Source organism: Lytechinus variegatus, chromosome 16, assembly GCF_018143015.1.
Source record: "Lytechinus variegatus isolate NC3 chromosome 16, Lvar_3.0, whole genome shotgun sequence".
Taxonomy (NCBI): Eukaryota; Metazoa; Echinodermata; class Echinoidea; order Temnopleuroida; family Toxopneustidae; genus Lytechinus; species Lytechinus variegatus.
The window spans coordinates 14,507,897-14,535,242 of record NC_054755.1 but is presented as its reverse complement, the minus strand read 5'-3'; the positions used below and the strand labels follow the sequence as shown (position 1 = coordinate 14,535,242).

The window sequence follows — 27,346 nt, the reverse complement described above, 5'->3', positions numbered from 1 at the left end:
GAGAACGATTACGGGAAGTAAAATCCGTCGCCGAGTCACCAGCCGCAGAAGGCGCGCTCATCATGCTCTGTAATCTTTATATGGACAACTCTACATTTATTTTTACAAAGAATTCTACTTTTCTTATTTTTCAAGAAAAATAAAGTTCTTTTGGATTATCGTATCAGTATGACTTGGCTCTTGGTCATGTTTAAGGACTGAGCACTCTGACGCCTGTGTTGCAATTTCCTCTAATGAGGGAAGGGTGTTAAATGCCCTGTCCTTGAAATACGGTAAATAGGGGTAAATTTGCGAAATGGGCAAAAGTGTCCTTACAATCTTATAATTAGGGGTGTTTCAAGGTACCATTTTACCGCAAGTTTGTCCTTGTTTTGCGTGAAAATAGGGGGGTAAATTTCACAAAATGTCCTTGAAATTGACTGCAATAGGGGGTCACTTGCATTTGTGGTAACGGTCATACGTGTCCCCCTCTGCGGCTGAGTGACCCCACCGGGGGGTGAAGTTAAGTGTTGACCTTTAGGTTTTAGTGTAATGTCAATTTTTAGGTTGGTGCTAGGCCAACAATGTACATGTATATAAGGCCAAATATAAAATGAATTCACTCAAAGGTTAGCTATTGATTGATCGAACATTGTGGTGAATGGAATCAATCATAGAAAAATGTTCTATGACCATTGTTAATCTTTGTGTTACAGGCCCTAGGTCCATTGTTCAATTCTTGGGGTTTTTTATGTTTGTTAATTAAGGTGTCCTATATTGATTTCAGCACCAAGCAAATTTCCCATTGGTGCAATCACACATTAGCAAATGGAACCATTTCAACAATCTTTAATGATCAAATGGAGTCTAACGACAATTACATATCACGTTATAGGCGCTTTCAAAGGACTTGGATATATCATTATCCCAGCTTTAGCTTGGCAGCCATTAATACTTTAGTGCACCGCATATGCATTTCAAGGAATCAATCCCTACCATATACCCATTTACCTCACCTGGGTCGAGTGCAGCAAATGTGGATAAATTTATTGCTGAAGGAAACTACGCCATGCTGGGATTGAAGCCTCAATTTCAAAGTCCGAAGACTAATCCACTGGGCCACAACATTCTACAATGACATCATGGAGTGTTTCATCAACAATATTATCCCACAATCTGTCCGATCCGACAGCTTCCTAGATTCCGATTGGCTGAGATTCCCTGAAACACACAGCTCTTAAATTATCTGTTGGAGTTAACAAACTTTGTTGGATAAAGCATCTGGCAAGTCTTTCCATTAAAAGCTTCTACAGTCTTTCAATTGTTTGATCCATAGAATAGCACTGACTGATGATCTTGTGTTCTTCTGCAGACCTCTCTTATCTTGGTCACTTCTTGATGTGTTTCACAATGTACTGCTTAAGTTTTGGCATGGTGGAGAACTCCTATATAAAAACATCAGCAGTCATATATCATCTGAACACATTGCAAACCCTCCCTGTATCAATTCTGTTCAATTCTCTCACTTATTGTCTAATCCATACAATAGCACTGACTGGTGATCTTGTTGTCCTCTTCTGCAGACCTAGCCTTCAAGCTTGGTCATTTATCAATATGTTTTACAATGTGTTGTTTCAGCTTTGGCATATTTGAGAACTCTGATTTGCAAACATGGCATCTGGAAAACAAAAGAAATATTAAAATTTCAATTAAATCAAGCACAAGCAGTGAAAGAAAAAAATAGACTCAAGTTTATGTTGTGACCCCATCTTTGTAATTATAATGGTGAACTAGAACGGTGTCTTAACTAGGCTATTTCAGACCAACATACATGTATAAGGGGGGGGGTCAATTTGACCCCCCTTTTATAAATCTCGGCCGTTGAATGGGCAATCGCCACGAAAATCTGCATGCGCGCAGAGCTGGATGTAAACTACAAGACTACAGTAAAATTTTCAAAAAATTAATTGTTTTGCATCACTTTATTGTGCGAAGAGCAATAAAGGAACAGCGTAATAATGACAATACATAAACATTTACAGAACAAGAGAGCCCAGGACATGGTCACATTACTGACACAAGCAGGGCAGATTAACATAATGTTACAGTTAAACTACAATGATGGGACATTTGGTGAAAGTATAATAAACTGTTAATCATCAAGTTAATTTGTAATTAAAGTAATTACAGGCCTACAGATAAAATCATTTTAGATAAAACCCAAACATTGAAAAATAAGACCATGACGTATGTGGACTCATATTAGCATGATTATACACTGAATTGAATGGACCTCAGTTTAATCCAGACCGGGTGCAGCCATACCTGGGCTGGCTGAATTCCCGAACCAACTCGAATCCGAGAGACAGATTGCAATCCTTTGTCTCAGATGACAGAAAAAGTCGCCAGGACCCAGGTCGCATCGAGAATCTGCTGGGCCCGAATACAACCACAACCGATCCGGACTCACCAGGGCGTGTAATCTAGGCTGAGGCCGCAGCTACCGTCCCCCCTGCTATGCCAGACGCAAGCGACACACCAAGACCACGAATAGCTTTGCAATCCCGTCACATTGGACCCCACCCGCGCCCAGCGTAGCAGCAAAGACAACTGCAGTCCCCGCCCAGATTGCAGGCTAGATCCAGCAAAAATTCATGCAATTCAGAGTGTACAACTTTACACTATGTACGCAGAGGAATCTGATTTTCCTATTAGACGTTATTTTTTTATTAGTAGGCCTATATTTTGAGTAGTATATTTTTCTATAAAGCCTATGAAATTTGCCCTAATTTGGGTTTTTGTGTATGTTTTTGCCTTTAATAACTCAATTTATAAAGCTAGTATAATGCTAATTTTGGGTGAAAATATAGATTTTTACATTTCTAACAAAAATCTACAAAAAAAATTGCCGAAAAGTAATTAATTTTTATGTATCTTATTTTTTAGTCCTTATGTAGTTCTTTGTTTTTTCAAACCTTTGTTTTTTTTTTAGTTTTTTTTTCAATGAACTTTGTCGGGGATCCTTCTGCAATCATAAATGACATAAAATAAATCCATCTAAACCAACCAGTGTATCTGTGATAAAGTTGAAATAATAAAATACAAAATATATCACTCATATTTTCAATTTAATTTTCTGAGGAAGCACTGTATAGTTCAATTTTACCTTAAAGGTAGCTTTAAGAGTTCATCTCCCTTCCGTCCAGAGGTATCAACACAACCATTTTCTTCCAGCTCGGCTATCAATTCTGAAGAAAAAAATATGGGAAGCTGAAGTGTAAATGAAATAAAAGCTCAAAAATAAATGGGCAAAACTTGACCTACTCGTCTGACTAACCAATAATGGAAAATCCCCATTGCTACTTAAATTTCTTTTAAAATTCTGCTTTTCTTTATTCAGTGTACCTCTTTGAACAAACCTATAGAAATCATTTCAGTAGTACCGGTACTCTTATTTTTTACATTCCTTTTATATTACAATATGAATATGAGAAGGACCCAAGTCCATCTCCTGGCTAAAGTGAGTTAAACCTGGGATATTGCCACTTATAATATATGAGCTGACCTTGTATGTACATTATGTATATCAAGGAATTCCATCCAAATGTGCCCCAAAACGAACAAAAAGTGACATACACAAATCTCATTCCATTTTTCTTGATTTACACAAAATTAACTTTCATAACTTGGGTTTTTCTTGCATTTGAAAAGCATTGGCCAATCAAAAGCAATGTTACTTGTGCATATTTTACAGAAACCAATAAGAAATATTGTTACATGGTTTTTATCCGGTGGAAACTTTGTGTTACAGGGACATAAACTTAGTGACATGACACTTGATCCTCCAACAATTGCTCCAGGCTTAGTTTTGTCTAAGATGTAGGATTATTAGGGATGCAATAGGGTTTAATGTCATGTTTAGGGTTTTAGATTAAGGGAATGGTATATACCCAGGGTTGAAGTTGGCCATTCCATTAGTGTGTGGAATTTAGAGTGGAGCAATTGTCTATCATCAGAGCAAATGTCATGGAATCCTAAACTTACCCATGGAGTCTACAAAGTAATCTGTTGTGAATGAGTTCCAATGCTTCTTGGTTTTGAGGCAGGGTGAATCAAAATCCCTTGAGATGGCATGTAAATGAAGGTGGCTATACGCCGAAAATAAGGAAATTTAAACCAAATCAAAGATCAAATTCATGTCACTGATTCCATTAGTTGGGATGATCATCGAGAAGTCTACGTAGCATGCCTGGCAATTGAGTTTGGAAACTCCCCAGGGAAAAGAGAAAAAAACATAAACTGTCAGTTGACATAAAATGATATATACCTGTAGTACACTTACAGACATACATGTATTTCATGAGGAATCAATGCAATTTTTTTAAATTGAAATTACACACAAACAAACAAATAATGTTTTTCAGTGTAATGGATAATATATATTTTATGAGGTGAAAGATAAAATGATCCATTCAATGAGGCGTAGCTGAGTGGGTGGGTAGGTAGGGGAGGGTAAAAGGGTGTCCCGTCATTAACTATCTCAACATTCTAACACTGATAACTTTCTTTTCATCTTCTCAAATTTTCATTGATGAATTTCTTCTATTCACAATTCCATTGTCAATATCTCTTTTTCAATAATAAAGCAAAGCTCGACAATACGACTACTTTCTTATTTTACATCAGAATTTGATATTTCAGTGTTATGCTCCCTCAATTTTCTTATTACTATTTTATTCCACTTGAGCTTCATAAATGATGGCAAATGGGAGATAAGGAAAGACCAAATAAAGTTGACCATTATGGTCACATGGTGGTAGAAAAAGAGTTTTACCTCATACTTGGTATTGCATGATATCCAAGCTGGTACTTTAGACCTTCCTCACCTATAGAACTGTAAAGATAAAAAATTAGTAATTCAAGCACCTGTATAAATACCAGTACAATTTAGCTAATATAAGCAATGGTGCTGTGTTAAGGTGCCAGGGTCTGATCCACACCATCTACATACATGAGCAAGGCTTTGGATCAACAATGCTCTTTTTATGATGACATTTCAAAAACTTAAGCTTCGGTTAAGATTTGATGTTGACGATGCTGCTACCTTTGGAAATGTGGCGCCTATAGTCTTGATCTGCTATGCAGGTGAGACAAAAATGGATTAATAACATGTTTCTAACACACTTCAAGGGATTACCTCCTACCAGGTGCCCACCCAAAGTACCTACTCACCACAATTTTTTTTTACATACATTGAATATTTCATAAGTTATCATGCCAAAACCAACTTGCATATTTAATGAGCTGTGACCTTTGACCTATGGACTCCGTATTCAAACTTAGCCTGTATTTTGGTGTCATGTACCTACACACCAATTTTTTTTTATCCATTGAATATTTATTTAGTTATAGCGTGGAAACCAAGTGGTGGGGGGACAACAGAAGGACGGATGGACAAGGCCAACGCTTAATGCCCCCTACTGGGGCAAAAAAATATAATTTTTTTATCTATTTATAGCCAATTTGAGGAGTGAAATAGTTGACGATAATTTGAACTTCATACTACATGCCATGGGTTAACCCTAAATAGACTAGGCTATTTCGATGCCTAAAAAGACTGAGGGGCGGCTGATTCAGCCTCCCTCTCTTGATCTCAGCCGTCGATTGCGCAATCGCGACTGAAATTGGCATCTTGTTTCTTGTGTCCCTTGTTCTTCCCACATTACTTCTGTGCTTCATAAACTCAACTGGCTTCCTATTACTTCTCGTTTCACCTACAAATTTCTACTTCTTGCTTTCAAGTCATATCATGGTCCTTCATACCTTTCTGAACTACTTCCTCGATATTATTATCAGCTAGTTCGAGTTCTACGTTCTGCTTCTCAATCTCTTCTTTCTCAATCTCATACTTCTTACAAACACTACGGTCAGCTTTCTTTCTCTTATTATTATTACTTATTATTTGTACTGCGCTTTTCCCATTAGGCCCAAAGCGCTTACAATGAATTAATAAGATGTAATATACAAAAAATAATGGAGTATGAAAGAGATGAGTTTTTAATGACTTTTTGAAGATTGCTAATGATGGAGACTGTCTAATTATTAGTGGCAGGTCATTCCAGGATTTTGAAGCCGACACCGTAAAAGTTCTGTCACCAGCAAATGTACAAGTTAATAAATACATGTATGTGAGGCAAAGGTGATCACTGGCCGATCTAGGAGCTCTAGTTGGTGTATAAAGATTCAAGCAGTTACTTAAATACTGTGGAGCCTGTTTATTCAATGTTTTGTAGACAATCTTATGCAGCTTCATTTCTTTGGAACAATCTTCCCATACAAATTTGCAATGCTAACTGTGTTAATACATTTCAAGTTATGCTTAAAACTCATTGATCATATTATATGTTTTATCGACCCATGTGATGGCATTTCTTTATTCATGAGTTGTAAATTGTAATATTAATCTTGATACATTTTGCTGTGCAAATATTTCTATTTCCTTTATACGTCATATTTCCTTTTTCTTAACCACTTAGAGGCAAATTGCAGTATATAACATTGTTATTATTAATTATATAATAATAATACATTTATGAATTTGGCTAAAAACACCATTTGCATTGGATTTTTACACAAGATCACGTTGTGAGCAATTTTTGTTCTGCATGCACTTACGAAATGTTGTGTATTTTCGGAACCGCAAATCCGGGGGTCACAATTTTGGTCCCAAAAGTTGCAAAAGACTTGAATGTAAAAAGTCATTAAACATGGTCGAAAAATCACGAAAAATGTTGAGGGGGGGCTAAATCAGCCTCCCCCCCCCCCCTCTTCTTAGGGTAAAAGACAGACTTACTCCTTGATGATCTTCTTCCCTATTTCATGCATGTGATTTAGAAGAGGAAGATGTTCAGCTTTAAGAGCCTTCAAATTGTTGATCTTCAGTCTTGGGCAAACTAAGAAATGGTGTCTTGCCTATAAAACGAAGCAAGATATTAATACATCAGTTTTCATTCTTTCATACAATCCAGATTTATTATTTGACTTTACCTATACTCTCATTGATATCAACTACTGTGATCATCATCATTTTTATCATTATTATATTGTTATTACTATCATCAACAGCATCATCATTATTGCTTTATTGTTAGTAATAATAAAAACACAGTATTTATCATGTGCCATCCATTTAGCAAACGATTCCATAATTATTATCTTCATTTTTGCTTTTTTTAAATTTATAATCAAATTAATCAGCGTTATCATCATCATTATTTATGAAGGCCTATCTATTTATTTTAATCATTATCAAGACTGATCATCACCATGAATCTCTGAAAGGGGGTTCTTATTAAAGGTCTAGTCCATGCCTGAAAGATGTTGATTTGAAAAATAGAGAAAAAAAAATAAACTAGCCTAACACTGAAGATTTCGTCAAAATCAGATGTAAAACAGGAAAGTGATGACATTTTAAAGTTTCTCTTATTTTTCACAAAACAGTTATACATGTACAACTCAGTGACATGCAAATAAGACAGTCATTGATCTCCCTCACTCACAATTTCTTTTGTTTTTTTTATTGTTTGAATCATACATTATTTCCTTCTTTTTTACGGATTTGACAGTAAGGACCAACTTGACTGAACCATAGAGCAATAAACAATTCTAAATCCATATGTCCAGGGAGATATTAATCCTTATCATTCATTTGACAGTGAAGAGAAAATTAGAATATTCCATATTTTGTACCATAAAATAGAAAAGAAATAGTGAGTGGATGACATCATCAGTCTCCTCATTTGCATACTGACCAGAATGTGCATGTTCAACTGTTTTGTGAAATTAAGCAAAACTTTAAAATGTCATAACTTTCTCATTTTACATTTGAATTTGATGAAATTTTCAGTGTTATGCTTATAAGATTTTTTTTTTATTCAAATCAACTTTTTGTTGGGCTGGACTTGTTCTTTAAGAAATAAAGGTGTACCACACTCATTTAACGAGCAAGGTTTAAACTTGTTCACTTTTTACTCCCTGTGTTGATCTAATATTATTTTATCTTGTCCTAGGGGAAAAATGCTTGATTTTTTTCTTACACTATCCATTCCATTACAGCTACCGGTATTCATCATGTAACTTGGCTCTTCAGTAAATTTAATTCTTTTAATGTTTTTTTTCTGAATCAAAAATAAAGATTAAAAAAATAATAATTTTCTTGCAATATCATTTTCCACCGATAATGGACGTACACAAAAATATGCCCCATGACGAAAACCTCCACTTGAGAACACTATACCCCAATATCCCTCAATCAATTCTCTTCTCCAAGTACGACAAACCCACTGCCCCAAGCATGGACCTATCCATACCCCAAGCAAGCAATGATATTTAAGTATCAAAACACATGTTTCTTGACCCGGTCCGAAGATAACACAAAGCATGCTGTCATTTTATTTACTTACTTTCCATATTTCGAGGTTTATTTTCTTCGTTCGAAATTGAAAATGGACTAAAATTGGACTTCTTAATACAATATGCCTTTGAAAACGTGATGAAATAACGAATACAATAATTTTATTCCGAAGGTCCTACTACAGGCAGAGAAGTCTTACGTAATAGCACAGCTGTTGTTTATCATTTCGTCCTTCGCTCAACGCTAATTTATTGGCCTGTGGACGTGAAATTGAGAAAACAGGGATTACCTGGCCAAGAAGGATTTATCAGGGCTTAGAAATGTTGAGATTTCAAATGAAAATTGGGGTCTAGAACCGCAGTTTGCAATCTGAACTGCGGTCTTTCTCCAAACGGGGGTTTGACGTAATGCAAAATTTTTTGCCTAAGTTTTTGAGCGCTCTAGTGAATACAAAAATGATCCCCAAGTTTAATACTTGTTAAAAATTAATTGCAACTGACTATCGAAATTAGAATTTTTGGTTACAAAAGTGATATTTTAATTAACTTTTTAAGTGTGTGCTGAGTTGGCTTACCATAGATGGCAGGATGGTTGCAGAGAACATGACCTACCGTACATGTATACGGGATACAATGAATAAAGGTAGGGCTGTAGACATACCTTGGGATATTTATCCTTGATAACAACCACCTTGTCATCAGTAAAATGCTGCAGGGCAGGGTCCTTCATAGAGTCCAATAATCCCATCACCCAAAATCCTTTCTTCTTAGCTGGCTCTCCATCTGTACCTCCAGTGGTAGTAGAACTCCTCTTTGTTGCCATATCACACTGACTCTTAAGTTGAGACCAGAAGATTGGAAATCTGACCTTGTTACAAAGAAAATCAAACACACGTTGGGAAGATTTCCACATGCATCCTCCAATAAAACTCAAATTGAAAGCAAAAATACATGTATGGAGAAAGGTTTAAAATAAAATATCTAGCCCTAACTTAGAACATATGATGGGAGAGTGGAAATACATACATTACCAAAATATGGCGTTATACCGTCAATTTTTTTTAGCAGGATAAAGTTTGTGTAATTGTCCATGGTGATTGACATCTAGTTAAAGAGTCAAGTCTAGACTGTAAGTCAAACTATCGGCTCACAATTGCTAAAAACATCTTCCTGTATCAGCACTTGGTTCTCGATAGCCTAGCACATGCATAGCAGGAACTTGGAAAAGATCTTCACTGCAGTTACAATGAGGTGAGTTTTAGTTTTAGTCCGAGGTACCTACATGTATAGACTATAGTACTAGTCCAACAATAAACAAGTGGAGTGCATCTGGCAGTCTTGTCTGCATTACGCGATTCAATAAAGTAGCAGTGCTGATTTGAAAACTACCATAATTATTCTCAAAATACAAAATTCACATGATGATATAACATTACGTTCATTTACCCTAAAAAGGCTTAAATGACATTTGACCTTGATCATGTGACCTTGTCAGTGATACTTGATTACCCCTATGTCCAGAGTTCACAAACTTTCAAAGTTATGATGACAATTCAACGCGTCTGTAACGTTGACGAAGAACAATAATATAAGTTCAATAAGTTCTTAATAAGTTCATTTTGTCTTCCAACTTTGAGTTTGAATACATGACAAACATACAAGTGTGTATGAAACAATAATCAGAGTACATGATAAAACATACAAGTACAAATAAAAAGTATGCAGAAAAAAAACATTATACAGCTTAAGACAGAAAAGAAATAATTTCAAAGGAAGACGAGGAGACCTAAGTGAAGCTATGATTGTAAATTATGGTTCCTCATTATGAATTCAAAGAACATAAGATAAACAACACAGAAATGGCAATATAATATACATGTAATATGATAACTAAAGAGAGAGGCGGGGAGAGAAGAGGGGCACATTTATGTACAAAAGGACAAAAAAGGGGACATGAAGATAGAGACCAGCCAGGCCCACGAAAGGGGGTGATAAAACATTGATAATTTAGCATTAACTAATAACAAACTAAAAATTGGCTTTACGAATCACTTCAATAGTTACTCAGTAAATAAGATTTCGATTTTCTTTAAACACTGTAGAATAAAATTAAATGTAATGAATACAAAGTCAATTGCAATTTATTAGATAATTTGTAAATTTACATGTTATTATTTGTCAAATTCTTCAGTGTACCTTAACTTCTTATCTAATCGTAGTCAAGCTCTTGCAGAGTGTCCTCCAATAATAAAGTAGTCAATTAAGATTCCAAACTGTTTAGATAATTTTTTTATGTACATAGTCAAGTCAAATTACTGCAATATTTTTTTTTCTTTTCTTTAATTATTTGTATTGCAATGAATTGCATGATTGAAATATTTGCTGATTGATCCATGGTACACTTGTTTCCCTCAAATTAATTGTTGCCAGTTTCAGTTTATATGTTTCTTTTTTTATATTCTTAACTGACCTGGATTGAGGTAAAGGGGTGTGGGAAGGAAGGCCTGTGGGCCATGGTAATTCAGTTTACCTTTTCCAAACCCAGGCAGCCCCTTCATCTCTATTCCAGGTCCTTTGTACTATGTCAACTATTGTTTATGTGATTTGTATTGCCAAATAAAATAATAATAATAATAATAACTAACAGCATGTGTAATGTCAGGGTCAAGTGCATTAAAAAACCTGGGTCCAGTGCAAACTAGATTGCCAAGTGAACTTTGTTCTTGCACGAGATATATGGAGAGAGGAAGATTATATAATATTGGATGGCCTTGAGGTTAATACAAGGAAATATTGGACGAGCTTTGCATAAATATTGGACGAGTCGAAGACGAGTCCAATATTTTGCAAAGCGAGTCCTATATTTCCTTGTATTGACCGAAAAATGGGACATCCAGTATTATGATTATTATTCATACAGAGAATTTTAGCAAATAATTTTTAACTTACCCTCCCGCCCTGAGACTCTGACTCTGCTGTAAAGCTACGCACTTTGTTTTCAAACAATAAAAACTGTCCCAATTTTAATATTTCAACAAATTATATTTCACTAATTTGTGGCAAACATTCTAAAGATCATTAACCAAGTAGAAAATATCACAAAACTCACTAATACGAAAATCCCGTCGTGTTTTTCGAAAACCTCTTAATTTCGCCGCCCGATGTAGAAGGGGTCCTAAAGCTACGCACTCGATTTATCATGCAAAAAAAAATAGTATTTCCTGTGCCTCAATTTCAAAAATATATTCAAATTATTAAAGGATAATACGAAATTAAAGCGAATACAACTCCAAACTTCCTAACAGTTGTTGGTTTTCTCTGCATTTAGAGATTTACTGCAGCCTCTGTTGAAAAAAAAATTAAATAGGAATTGTTCATCACTCTGCAGTCACAGTTCCACACACAGTGCGCATTTGCCATTGAAAACTGCATGCGCGCGCGATGAGTGGTGCGTACATTTCGGGAATTCCCTTCTAGTCGTCCAATATTTTCAATATTGTGTCACCTCGGAAAAAATATTAGGCGAGTTCAACAAACTTTTTAAGTGGGTCGAGTGCACCAACAAAATAACACTTGTATTTGGGCTCTGAAATTGTCTGTATGAATAATATCTAGTATTGTAATTGTGTACTTGACTATTTTTCTTAAATATCAGTGCCAGGGCTGAAGGGAGACTTCCTGAATCAAAATCATACATAAGAAATCCTAGCTGCATAAAGTAAATATCTTCCACTTTCAATAAGTGATTGTCATGAAATAAAAAATTTGTATGGGCACGATAACTGACATTATTTCTAATAGCTCTCTTCTGAGCAATGAATAATTTTTGCAATCGCGTTTTAAGTGAGTTGCCCCAGGCAAGCACACCGTAGTTTAAGTAAGGAACAATTAATGAGGAATATAATACAAATAAAATTTCTTTAGGGAAAACTGACCTCAAGTTGTATATAACACCAGTATTTTTTTACAACAGTTTGCAGATATGATTTACATGAAGTTTCAAGTTCAATTTCTCATCAATAGCCGAGAAATTTAGTTGAGGTTACTCTTTCAAGACAGACATCATTAAACATTACATTGCCAGGCAACATTTTTAAGGAATTGCTAAAAATCATATAATTTGTCTTTTGAAAATTAAGCGATAATTTATTGGCTTGAACCCACAAAATAACATTCTTCAATTCACAATTTACTGTTTCTATCAGGGTTACAGGATTCCTATGTGAAAAAAATACACTAGAATCATCAGCAAAGAAAATAAAGGATAATTTGATGAATTTTGAAAATCATTTATATACAGTATGAATAAGAGAGGTCCTAGAAGAGACCCCTGAGGTACACCACATGTAACAGTTTGCAAGCTGGAATTAATTCTATTCAAAGATACAAATTGTCTCCTGTCAGTGAGATAACTCCTATAAAACCACTCAAGGGCAACACCTCTCACTCCATAATGGGATAACTTATGTAGCAAAATTTTATTTTATCAACTGTATCAAAAGCCTTGGAAAAATTTAAGAATATACCAATTGTGCTCAAGTAATTATCCAAGGCAGCGGCAACCTTATCAACAAAGTGCAAATTGGCATGAGTAGTTGTATGCTTCTCGCGAATCAAAAATGAAAATTCGAAAAGATATTTGACTTTTTAAAGAAATGTATGACCCTTGCATATATGAGTTTTTCAAGGATTTTTGAAAAAGTTGTCAACAAAGAAATTGGACTATAATTGGTCAACAATTCGGGGTTGCCTTTCTTAACCAGAGCATGATCGGTTCATCACGGACGGACATTTGATAGATTTTGAAAGTTTTGAAGGCTTGTAACAAATTAGGAATAAGATGAACAAGGTTCCTTTGTGTTTTATAGTGAAGGGTAGAACATAGTATGCTGAATGATTAAAAAAGTTTGTTGCCATGGTTACCTACAAACACAGGTATCCACTAAATGTGCCATATCACGGACGGACAAGATAGAAATGTGGTTTTTAGAATTTTTGTACATTTTTATTGTTTCTATCTAAACAGCTTTACATGGACCAATTATTGTTAATGCACCTAACACTCGGGTATGTTAGCTTCTATGTTCAGCATATTGAATTCTTAACCAATATCAAACTTCCGAGAGAATTGCAAATATTTTCCATCACGGACGGACATCATGGACGGACATCACGGATGGACACAATTAAAATACAATGGAAGTACTCTGTAAAAAGTTCTTAGTACTTTTTTGGTAAACAAATGCAATTGTTTTGATGATTTGTACATATTTTAATAATATTAAACAGTATTAGTTGCACAATCAAGTTGCTACAACTTCAATCAAGTTGCTGCAACTTGATTTAAGATGTAGCAACTTGATTTCTATGCTAGACGCACAGTATAAACTAGACATACGATTGCTCTTAACACATTTCTTGTCAAAATCGAACGTAAAGAATAGGTGATGTACAACTGTATAATAGAAAAAATAAAAAACGTAAAAAGCCATTGATATGCAGGCATAAAGGAGCAAATTCACATGACAGTCCTTTTACTTTCAGAAGATGTTAGTATTCATAGAGAATTAGCAAGTGAAAAGACTTTAAATGAAAAATTGACATCCTGGTTCTTCCCGCATACATTTTTTACATAGTTTTTGTGGCTCAACTTACCCCAGACGATGGCACAACTTACCCCACAGATGGGGCAAGTTGAGCAATTTGACATCCTTTTTTTCAAAGGTCACAATGACATTCAGCGTGGGGGTAGAAAGTTATATATACATGTAGGTGAAAAATATTTCCCAAGAATCAAATTTAAAGGTAAGGTACTTATTTCTACAATATTACTAGTCATATCAATTCTAACGTGCAAAATGCAAAAAGTGTCACAACTTACCCCGCCTTCCCCTATTGTCTTTTTAAAGTGTAGAATACAAGTAGGTTCAAAATCAACAGCTAGTTGATTATTGATCATGTTGATACAAGTATTTTTATGATCATGATGATTTTAGGCATTAATTTTCCAAGAGCAAAGATGTTTTTTTAAGGTCCAAAAACTAAATCTAAAAGATTAACAGGTCACTGATCCTTATGCTTGTTTGTTGGATCAACACTTGTCAGGGGCTCTCTTTAAATCCATCTTTTGCATATATCAAAGCGGAGACACCCCATAACATCAACAGCCCTCATGTATTTAGGCCCTGACCGAATCCAAAATTGAAATTGATATTCCAATCCAAAGCTTAACTTCTAAACACTACATTGCAAGCTTTATGCATTTTCACAGTTTACCAGATAAGCGATTTGCTTAAAATTAGCTCCAAAATGGACTTCGAAAAAAGGTATTCATGTAATTTTCACAAACCTATGTTCTGTTAGAAGCATTGTGAATCCATAAGTTTGTACATGGAAAAATTGATTTTTCTGCTTATCAGATTATGCATTGCATTCTACTTCTTCTCCATCACTTTCTGCAAGCTTGAATTGATGAAATCTACAGCTTTGGACTTGTTCTTGCCATACTTTGTTTCCCGCTTTTTTGGCATATACATGTACATGCAGCTTTTCAACTCTATCTGCATTCCAATAATGCTTAACAATTTTCCTGACAACAATATAGCCCCAATAACGGCCAAACAAAGATATCACAAAAAATTGTGAAGAGTTGTAGGCTTATTCCATTTGAGTTCTGAATAATTCTCAGAGCCATTTTTCACTGCAATTAGAAGCTAAAATTAAACTCATAATCTGCTCAGCAAAGTTTCTCATTTGCATATATGAATCTTTCCACAAGTATTTCACTCGTCCGTCCGTGATGAAATTAATGTCCGTCCGTGATCATTTTTCATAGATTTATTAAATGCATAAAATGTATGGATTTTAGCCATGTTCAAATAAAATGATGAACAGTGTCCAGTGAAATACTTCTACACACTTTTATTTCTGTTTCTATTCTGATAAAGAATAAAAAGCTGAGTCCATAGACATTATCCTAATAAAAATGATCACGGACGGACATTAATTTCATCACGGACGGAAATGTTAACATCTACAAGGAAAGTTTACTTCCCATATTTTTTTCCTACTAATTTATGTTTGATGATAGATTAATGTTCAGAGTGCAAGACCATTAAAAAAATTGGAGTAACTTTGAAAACAATAAAACTAGAGTGAAATGAATTTGAGTGAATTAACTTTGTCCGTCCGTGATCATTTTTGACTGACTTTATGATATGGATAAAATGTATGGATTTTAGCCATGTTCAAATAAAATAATGTACAGTGTTTAGAGAGATACCTCTAAACCTTTTTATTTTTTATTTCTACTCTGATAAAGAATAAAAAACTTTTCATCTTTTTTTCCATCACGGACGGAAATTTCAAAATGGAAATGTTAACACCTACCAAAAAAAATTAGTTCCCAATATTTTTTTTCTACTATATTATGTCTGATAATAGAGAAATGTTCAGAGTGCAAGAACATCCAAACCAAATTAGAGTAACTTTAAAAACAATAAAACTAGAGTGAATTTAATTTGAGTAAAAATGTCCGTCCGTGATGAGAGGTAGCAAGCACCCCCATGAATAAAATGGTTTATTCCGGTACTTTCGGAATCATCAATCTTCATGAAACTTAGTTTTTTGAAACCTGAGATATCAAAGATTATTTTAAAAGCAAATTTGATAAAAGTACCTTAAAAAATTTTTTTCACCTCAATGCGAACCCTTAACCGATCATGCTCACAAGTGGAATGCCTCTGGCCGTCTCACCTGCATCACGCGGTTCAATATAGCAGCAGTGCTGACTTTGAATACTACTCTAACTCGCACAAGATGTTCAGTGATACATGGTTACTCTTATATCCACTTTTTATGAACTAGACCAATAAACTTACAGAGATATGATGGTTATTCAACAAAAAACCCCAACATGGCCAAAGTTCATTGACCTTACATGACCTTTGACCTTGATCATGTGACCTGAAACTCGCACAGGATGTTCAGTGATACTTGATTACTCTTATGTACAAGTTTCATGAATCAGATCCATAAACATTCAAAGTTATGATGGTAATTCAACAGATACACCCAATTCGGCCAAAGTTCATTGACCTTTGACCTTGGTCATGTGACCTGAAACGCGCACAGGATGTTCAGTGATACTTGATTACTCTAATGTCCAAGTTTAATGAACTAGACCAATAAACTTTCAAAGTTATGATGGTAATTTAACAGATACCCCTGATTCGGCCAAAGTTTATTGACCCTAAATGACCTTTGACCTTGATTATGAGACCTGAAACTTGCACAAAATGTTCAGTGATGCTTGATTACTATTATGTCCAAGTTTCATGAATCAGATCCATAAACTTTCAAAGTTATGATGGGAATTCAACAGATACCCCCAATTCGGCCAAAGTTCATTGACCCTAAATGACCTTGGTCATGTGACATAAAACTCATGCAGGATGTTCAGTGATACTTGATTAACCTTATGTCCAAGTTTCATGAACTAGGTCCATATATTTTCTAAGTTATGATGACATTTCAAAAACTTAACCTCAGGTTAAGATTTCGATGTTGATTCCTCCAACATGGTCTAAGTTCATTGACCCCAAATGACCTTTGACCTTGGTCATGTAACATGAAACTCTAATAGGATGTTCAGTAATACTTGATTAACCTTATGGCCAAGTTTTATTAACTAGGTTCATATACTTTCTAAGTTATGACGTCATTTCAAAAACTTAACCTCAGGTTAAGATTTGATGTTGACGCCGTCGCCGTAGGAAAAGCGGCGCCTACATGTATAGTCTCACTCTACTTCGCAGGTGAGACAAAAATTGGCACAACTATTGCAATTTTCATGCTTCTAGGCACAATGCCATTTGACATTGAAAGATTAACGATGTGAGAAAGAGGTGTCAAGATTCCTCAATAACATGTTTAATAAGTTCATTTTTAATATTATCACAGCCTGGGCTCTTTTTACTTTTGAGAGATCTAACCACATCAGTCAACTCTTCCTCACTTGTAGGCAAAAAAATAGACTTTCCAAAGTAGGCTCAGACAAGAAGTCAACACAGGTTTTTTGACAGGGTGGAAAAGCCGCCTGTAAATTTGGAACAATATTACAGAAACAATTGTTGAACTCTTCTACAACTTGATCATTTATGATTACCTGTTTTATCTTTGAAACCTTAAGTGGTGCTTTAAAAACATTTCTGATCACTTTCCAGGTATCCTTAATAATATTAAAAGTCGCTTGGAATTGAGCACAGTAATATTGCTTTTTTGCATTACGCAATGTTGCAGTTAAAGTATTTCTATAAACTGAATATTTCCTATACAAAAATGCTGACTTTGTTTTTTATATTGGTAATACATCTTATTTTTCTTATTGAGTTTAACAATGGCGGTCTCCTGCGTTCATTTATTGCATTATATATATATGTTTACATTTATTATAAAAGATTAATTTATACTCACATCCTTATTTGTATTTATTATGTAATATGACCACATTGTTTATATTGTGAATTATTTTGTACATTGTAATTATAAATAAATGCAAACAAACAAAGATTTGGTAATCCACGGCATATGTGGAACTCTAAATCGACTCTTATTTGTGCAATTAATCACAGGTAAGTTCTCGTCATACAGAACCATTAATTTTTTCATGAAATTATCATAGGCACTCTCAACACTTTGGTCTGAGAGTATGTCACTCTAATCAGCCGAAGTTAATGCTTCTCTGAGCCGAGCTATATTTTCAGAATTGCTTTGGCGAGTATGGGTTTTGTAAATATTTCGATCCTTATATTGTCCTAAAGCTAGTTTAGTAAAAACAGGAAAGTGGTCAGATAAGTCAGAAATTACTACTCCAGAAGACGGAGCTGGTTGCGAATTACTAAAAATATTACCAATACGTGTTGAAGATGTATCAGTCACTCTGGTAGGCTTTGTGATTAAGGGTAACAATGAAAAAGACATTAACAGATTCAAGAAGTCGTCAACGTGAACATTATCATTGCAGTGTAATAGATTTATGTTAAAATCCCCATCAAAAATAATGATTTATGAGAAAGCAAAGCTTTTTCCAATATATTTTGTATGTCCTCTATAAAACTTGTGAAATTACCATGGGGAGGTCTGTTGATTTCTCTAAGAACAACATTTCTTTTACCAGGAAGCAAAATTTCTATAAATAAAGCTTCTAAATGATCAGTCATTAAATTAAGATCATGACAAACCTGAGAAGGGACACCACCACCTCTTTTATTTTTTCTATTATTACAAATTATCATAACCTGGAATAGAAAAGAGATTTATATCATTTTCACTAGAAAACCAAGTCTCAGAGACACCAATAGGGACAAGCCCTGGGTGAATATTACTACTGAATGCTAATACATTATCAAAGTTCTTACATAAGTTGCGAATATTCATATGAAGGAGAGTTAGGTCAGTGCTCATTCTGATATTACAAACTTATTCAAAAAATTGTTTTTCTGTGCAATAGTTACAATCAGGGACAGCATTATGCATGTTACCATTTATACTACAGTGATTATCTTCAAAAAAGTTACAAATATTGTCTTCAAACTGAGCCATTGTAAAACAAAAAAGGAAGTTGAACTAGCATGAGATATGCAACATGATACAGGTAGGACTGTACTGGCTGGCTTTCACATAAACATACAGGAAAAGTGTAAATGCATGCATGTGATCGATGTACAAGTAGAAGGTGAGAAACAAAAGGAGGAAGGAGAGACAGGAAATATGTAAAATATATACAATGATGCACAGGGCAAAATATTTACAGGTAGGCAAGTGTCATGAAGAAAAAATACAAAAAAAAAACAATAGAGAACAAGATGGCGGCGTAAACATCTTGCAAGTCTCTTCCGTATTTTCACAATAATTTTCTAATTTTTTTAATGAATTCTTGTTAAAAAATAACGAGAGCGTAGAAATGTCGGAAATGAAGTTTTATCCCATGTACATGATTTAGGGCTAGATCTTTTAGAAGGAAAGTAGAAATCTCGGGGGTGAAAGTTCAGGTTTTGGCGTCCTTCGTATAGGTGAATGAGAAGGAAGACCTGGCTTCATTGAGAGTAAGTCTACATTTGTAAATGATTTTTACTCTCTAGAAAGCCTCTTGGCTACGTACGGGCCAACAACTCTTCAGTCTATGAATGGGTGAGTGGAGTCAACGAAGTTCAGCGGAAAAACTAAAATATAGAGAATGAAAAATGAATTCAATAGTTGAAATCATCTATAAATTTCTAACGTACATTTTATTAGGCCTACTATTGATGAAACTTCACTTGTAAATTTTTCCAATTGACTTTCTAAAATTGATCGTCCGTACACACAACCTGTCCGGACACACAACAACTGGGTATATGGTCAGTTCCCCCATGTCTGCGCACCCGCGTATCTGCGCGATCCTAGTAAAAGAAGATACGCAACTAGCACGAACTTTACACATGCAATACATAGACAGGTAGGAAAGAGTTCCATATGCACCCCCCACTAAAAATAACAAAAGATTGTTGAGACTTCCGGTTCATTCACTTCAGATTTTTCTACCACTTTTTACTGTTGCTTACCAAAGTTGGGACTCGAACACACCTTGACTTCAAGACCTTTCCCGCTATGCTAGCGAGAAGCGCTGATACCAAAAGGGGTACAGTCAGACTGCAGGTCCCAAGAAAGTGGCTTCTTTCATCCAAGTGATATTCATGACTTGAGATGTTTTGCATATTTAATGAGCTTGGTGCGAACCAAAACACCTCTTTTCATTCAGTCATTGCTGCTCTAATTGTGCATCGAATTTCATGAATTTGGTAACATTGTAAAGAAGAAGAATCATTCTTTCAGGTCATGTGTTTGGATATATTAAAAAAAATTGTAATATGGGTTAAAATCTTTATCTAAAATATGCTACAAAATAAATATTTTCACCTGACAAAAGCTGCTATTTTCGCACTTTAATCTTGTTTGAGCCCAAATGATTTTTATATCATGATAAAGCTGAATATGTATGCTTTGAAATGATATAGGTTTCAAAATAAGAATTGGTTTAATCGGGTCAAGATCACACTTTTCATTTGCCAAGTACATAAAGCAGTTTGAAAACAAGAATACTGCACTCTGATTGGTCAAAGAGACCACACAATGGCAAATTCCAACGGTCCCAGTGCCTGGGTTCGTGGGAAGGTCACACTTCCCATGTGGTAATCTCCTCAAATACCCCGCGCCTGTTGTTCTGTGAACCTTATCCAGCCAATCAGGACTCTGGATTTCATGCAAGTACAAAATTTCAGAAATCTCGTCTTGTACCTTGGTGGGAAAAGTGTGATCTTGACCCGATTAAAAGGTGCCGCATATCAAGAGTGGCATTGTGAGAAAGTACAGAAGTTCAGCTTTATGGTGATATAGATATCATTGAGGCTCAAAATAAAAAGTTTTGCACAATTTGCAAAAGAAAACAGAGGAAGAAAATTCAGTTTTGAGGCACATTTTCAGGCCAGAAATTTACTTATTTAAGAAAGTATTGTATACAAAATAAATGACCAATATGAAAGAGTAATTTTTACTCTATCTAACGGTGCAATAATATTTCATTTAATTTGAGGTTAAAGCAGGTAAATTCTTAGAGAAAGAAAATTTCACGAATCACGAGATTTTGCAAGGAGGAGGATTCAGCCACGAGATGATTTGGATGAATCTGGCCTTTTTGTTCATTAGCATAGGGACCTGCGGTCTGACTGGGTATTTTTATGATTATCAGCCGATAGTTCGACTAGTCTTGACTCACAGACCCTTTGCTGACTGATAAACCGATGTCTATGGACAATTACACGCACTAGATCGTGCTCAAAATTTGAAGGAATAAAGCCATATTTTGGTATGTATTTCCACTTCCCCATTATATATGTTCTATATTAGGGCTAGATATATTATTCTGAACCTTCTCTGTGTTTTTATTTCAATTTTAGTGGGGGGTGCATATGGAACTCTTACCGACAGGTATTCATAAAAAAAATCAGACTCAAAATGGTGGAAAAAATAATGAATTCAGGGCATTTCAGGCTTCAAAACGCAGCCTTAGTCATCAAAGTCCCTGAATCGTGTGCAAAGTGAATGAGTGTGCAGACATGGGGTACCATTTTTTTTCAATCTGAAAATGACTGCCCAAGGTTCTTTCAAGAAAATGTTATACATGTATCTTCTCTCATTTTTAATGAGAAATTTGGTACACTAACTCTTAATAATATACATGATATAAGGAACACTATTTTTGTGAAATACACCAAAGAAATCTTTGGTGTATCTTCACTTTATTGGAATAATAAATCAGAATTGCATCTACTTCTTTTCAATCTATATTGCTTTAGTTCGTAAATTAGTACTTTTCATAAAAATAAATCATGATTATATTCATCTTTTTATGTTTCTCACTATGAAATTAGCTTTATTTTGTTTACATTTTTACTAAATAAATCGGCCCCGAGTATATCCCTCTTCAGTCTCAATTGCTTTATTTTGTTGATTCCTAATTTACTAAATAAATCAGAATCGAATCTTCTTTTCAATCTCTATTGCCTTATTTTTTAATCTATAGCACTTTTCATATCAATAAATCAGGATTATATTCATCTTTTTTATGTTTCCACACTTTCAAATTTGCTTTATTTCGTTTACATTTTTACTAAACAAATTGCCGCGGCCCCGATTATATCCCTCTTCAGGCATTGCTTTATTTCGTTTATCCCTAATTTACTAAATTTTGCAACAACTTCTTTTCAGTATATAGCTTCATTTCATCGTACTTTTTAATTATGCTATAAATGAATCTTATTATATATGTCATGATTATGCTTTATTTCGCCTATCACGTTTTTACTAAATAAATCAAATTGCATATCTCCCTCTTAACTGTCTCAATTGCTTTATTTCGTCGGGTACTCCTCGTCAGTCGTGATTCAAGTCCCCCTTCATCCGAATTAAACCACTCAGTCACTTGTTTCCTATTTTCGATGATAAATTATTAAGATCAATAGAATTGAATTAAAACAGTATGTACTACTCGTGATCCTAGTCCCCTCTCCTAAAAATACAAAACGGCAATTATTAAACCCGTTGATATTCATCTACCCTCATTTCCCTCCTCTTCAAAACCACTCTGCCACTTTTAGACAGTTTAATAGACATGAATCACATTAAAAACACTATCTAACTGTCTAAATACTCCTCGTGATCCGAGTCCCCTTCCCGTGTTGAATTCGTCCAATTTCCCATAGGAGGGGACTTGGATAACGAGGAGTACTATTACTTGTGATATAATACAAGTCCCCTCTTCTACAAACACAAAACGGCAATTAACTAATGCTGTAACCGATTTTTATTCCAATTCCCGATCCGATCCAATTTTCCCCTTTTTTCTACATTTTTCCGAACTCTGATTTTTTACCAGTGGGGAAAAAATCGGATCGGAAAAACCAAAACATAACAAGACAAAAAAAAAAACATGTGGCGACATGTTTGCCGTCAAAATGCGTTGGTGATTTGTTTTGATCTCAGACAAAAGCGGTGGAAGGAAAAGAAGATAAAGGGGAAGAAAATTATGATTTGTTTTTATCTCCGATATTAGCGGAAAGGCAGGTGGAGAAGATTATGATTTGTTTTGATCTCCGACATAATCGGGGAAGAACAAAACGATGATGATGATAATTGGTGATAATTTGTTTTGATCTCCGACAAAAATGGAGGAAGAAAAACAACGAAAAGACGATATGTTTTGATCTTAAGCGGAGGCAAATAAGATTTAGTTGAACACGCTGACATGCGCGGTAATATTTACGACTATCTGACTATACGTCCTCTAAGAGTTTACGATTACCTCCGCTATCACTACGATGTTGTAGAGAAGGTGAATATCATGGTAAACAACTCTGGATAATAATGCGTCTTTTTCGGGAGGTCAAGCGACCTTTAAGAGTTTACGATTACCTCCGCCATCACTACGATGTTGTAGAGAAGGTGAATATCATGGTAAACAACTCTGGATAATAATGCGTCTTTTTCGGGAGGTCATGCGACCTTTAAGAGTTTACGATTACCTCCGCCATCACTACGATGTTGTAGAGAAGGTGAATATCATGGTTAACCAGTCTGGATAATAATGCGTCTTTTTCGGGAGGTCATGCGACCTTTATGAGATTACGATTACCTCCGCCATCACTACGATGTTGTAGAGAAGGTGAATATCATGGTAAACAACTCTGGATAATAATGCGTCTTTTTCGGGAGGTCATGCGACCTTTAAGAGTTTACGATTACCTCCGCCATCACTACGATGTTGTAGAGAAGGTGAATATCATGGTTAACCAATCTGGATAGTAATGCGTCTTTTTTTGGGAGGTCATGCGACCTTTAAGAGTTTATGATTACCTCCGCCATCACTACGATGTTGTAGAGAAGGTGAATATCATGGTAAACAACTCTGGATAATAATGCGTCTTTTTCGGGAGGTCATGCGACCTTTAAGAGTTTACGATTACCTCCGCCATCACTACGATGTTGTAGAGAAGGTGAATATCATGGTAAACAACTCTGGATAATAATGCGTCTTTTTCGGGAGGTCATGCGACCTCTAAGAGTTTACGATTACCTCCGCCATCACTACGATATTGTAGAGAAGGTGAATATGATCATCGTAAACAAGTTTGGATAATAGTGCATCTTTTTCGGTAAGTAATGCGGCCTCTAAAAGTTCATGACGGACTCCGCCATCACCACGATGTTGTAGAGAAGAGGCTATCGTCGATCGGCGGTAGTGTCGCGCACTGGAACATCATTATCTTATTTTCCTTCCTCCGATTATGTCGGAGATCAAAACAACTCATCATCTTCTTCCTCTGCTTTTGTCGGAGATCAAAACAAATTCTGCCATCAGTGTAGCATGCCGCATTTGTCCACACGCCGGCCACATACAAATTTTAATGTATTTTTTTGTTTTTGAATATCTTCCGATCCGATATCCGAACCGATTCCGATTTTAGGAGCAAAACTTCCGAACCGAACTCCGATCCCGTAATTGCTCTAACTTACAACATTACAATTAACCCACTTGTTCACTGCTACCACCCTGCCTGTGGGGAATCTTCAGGTAGGACTATGGTATGCCAATGTTGTACAGAGCACACTTTAAAAAATCCTTAAAATATCACTTTCGTGACCAAAATTACTAATTTCCATTCAGTTGCAATTTATTTTTCATTAGTAACTTGGGAATAATTTTTGTATTCACCAGAGCGCTCAAAAACTTGAATTTTTTGCATATTTTTTGGTACGCCCTCTATTGGTGGAAGGTAATATGGCAAGAAAATTTTCATTTTTTGATTTCTATTTTTAATTAAGAAAAAAATAATTCAAAGAATCAAATTTAAATAAGAGTCAAGTTGTATGAATAATAGGTGTAATGAAAACTGTCAGTGTAAAAAAAATCAAGCATTTGCCCCAACGAAAAAGAGAAAATAAGCCAAACATTGCCGCCCTTATTTTGCCACACATGGAGATATAAGTGAGAACAAGGTTATATCATAACCTTGTTCATTGAATGAGTGAATTAACCCATTGATATTCATCTACCCTTCATTTCCCTCCTCTTCAAAACCACTCTGCCACTTTTAGACAGTTTAATAGACATGAATCACATTAAAAACACTAATTAACTGTCTAAATACTCCTCGTGATCCGAGTCCCCTTCCCGTGTTGAGTTCGTCCAATTTCCCATAGGAGGGGACTTTGATAACAAGGAGTACTATTACTCGTGATCCAAGTCCCCTCTCCTAAAAATACAAAACAGCAATTAACCCGTTGATATTCATCAACCCCTCATTTCCCTCCTCTTCAAAACCACTCTGCCACTTTTAGACAGTTTAATAGACATTAATGAGTATTTTTGATAAGAATCATTAAACTCAATGAAAATCACATTAGAAACACTATTTAACTGTCTAAATACTCCTCGTAATCCGAGTCCCCTTCCCGTGTTGAGTTCATCCTATTTCCCATAGAAGGGGACTTGGATAACGTCTAATAGTACTCCTCGTTATCCAAGTCCCCTTCTATGGGAAATTGGACGAACTCGACATGGGAAGGGGATCTGATCACGAGGAGTATTTAGACAGTTAAATAGTGTTTTTAGTGTGATTAATTTTGTCTTACATGTCTTATTTTAGTGTTTTGATCATTGTTTCATCAACTTGGAAGAATATCCCACCACAGGAGTGAAAAGAAAAAGACTATTTCTGTCGTTTGAAAAAGTGTCCGAGTCAGTTGTTCTTGTGTCGATGGGGAAACGTCTGGTGGAAGGAAGTCCCCGCTCAGTGAGAAGCTTCGCACCGTTTTGCATCGCGAACAATATTTCTTTTGAAAATCCTCCAACCATGCCAACCGTGGATTCTATTGAAAGATTGCTGATATTTGAGGTGTGTCTCAAGCTTGTCCCCAGTGACTTGGACGAAGATAAGGCCTTAAATCTTAACTCAAATTATTTGACTTGGGGCCCACCATCATTCTTTCTACTTTTATGGTCGAGTAGATCTACAACCCCCCCCCCCAGCGCCGGCCCAGGTCCCAGCCCGCGCGCAGACACTGGTATATCATGTATATCGGGCTACTGAGCCAGCCGCAGTGCCGGCTACGGTTGCCAGTCCCACACCGACACCGTATCTAAATTAGTCACTTTAGTGTCACCTTCATTGAAACTGAAATTATGTTTTCATTTTAAACGTTGGTCTACATACCGGTACCACGAATCGAATTTCGAAATTCATTTTGGAAAAAAAATATTTAAAAAAGCGGCATATTGCAAATCAATCATATCAAAACGAAGCATATGAAGTTTCCTTTTTAAAATATATCAATACCCGTAAGGGCACTAGTATTAGTAGTATTCAACCCGTTTGGAGAGTTTCCTCAAATATATAGAAACATAGAATTTACCTGAATTTCAGACCCGTCTTATTTCTAAGAGCAAATGCTGGTTATTCTTTTTCCGTTATTTTTTTCTTCAACCAGTCAACTGTGTGCGCGGGCGATCGAATTATACGGCGACGGTTTTTTGCACTAGTATTCAACCCTAGTACCCTGCACTAGTAATCAATAGTACGACAATACACCAGTCGGTGGACTGTACTTTATCAGAAGAAGAAGAACCCGTCTGCACTAGTATTCAACCTAGCGATGAAAGATGGTCCTGTCTCTCAATCTGCCCTTGTCCCATCCGACTATGGACTAGACCATTTGAGATGAGACCAAACATGCCAAACAGGGAATTAATCAAAGCCAGATACTTACATAGATCTAAATCTAATTTAGCAATATAAACCCTTTTGAGATTTGCTATCTATCCTCACTAGGCCTAGGTTGAATACTAGTGCAATTCAGTGCAAAAGGCCATCGGCGCATAATTCGATCCTACGTGCATATACAGTCGACAGATTGATAAAGAAAATACTGACAACAGATCGATTACCCTGGAAATAACAAAGGTAGGCCTATGAAATTAAGATAGTTTCCATATTTCTAAATATTTTTGGAAATATGTCAAAATCTTTGAATTATGCCGGGTTGAATACTAGTAGCCTACCTTGATTTGGCATTTACGGTCCTGTCGAAAAGTTTCCCTCAAATGCACACACGACTTGACTTAACTTATATTACAAATTTGGAGAGTATAGTATAACTATAAGTAACAGCAAGGAGATATCGTACCTCTAACTATCTCCTGCTTGGTAGTAGCCTCTTGTCGAGGCCCATGTCGATGTCTGCTGCTTTCCGAGCGAACATGGCAAAGCAAGGGAGAGAGCGAAGCAGAGCGCCGGCGCCTGGATCGCCCGGCCACAGGCCTAATTCGCTCGAATCACGAACTGGGAAATTCCCAAGCTAG

At 35.6% G+C, this 27,346-nt stretch overlaps 1 protein-coding gene across 5 annotated transcripts; it reads right to left on the bottom strand.

Moving 5' to 3' along the window:
• Positions 1-753: 753 nt before the first annotated feature.
• LOC121429580 (aprataxin-like) lies at positions 754-27,346 on the bottom strand. Of its 5 annotated transcripts, none has more exons than XM_041626678.1 (7): positions 27,172-27,346; positions 9,053-9,259; positions 6,833-6,951; positions 4,814-4,873; positions 4,024-4,127; positions 3,146-3,227; positions 754-1,657 (listed from the first exon to the last, which is right to left on the bottom strand). In XM_041626678.1, the coding sequence occupies exons 2-7, from the start codon at positions 9,212-9,214 to the stop codon at positions 1,582-1,584; spliced, it is 603 nt and encodes a 200-aa protein (XP_041482612.1). In that variant the 5' UTR covers positions 9,215-9,259; positions 27,172-27,346; the 3' UTR covers positions 754-1,581. The 5 variants fall into 5 exon arrangements, with proteins under 5 accessions (XP_041482612.1, XP_041482611.1, XP_041482615.1 ...); XM_041626677.1 differs by lacking the exon at positions 27,172-27,346 and adding an exon at positions 27,048-27,148; XM_041626681.1 differs by lacking the exon at positions 27,172-27,346 and adding an exon at positions 19,995-20,071.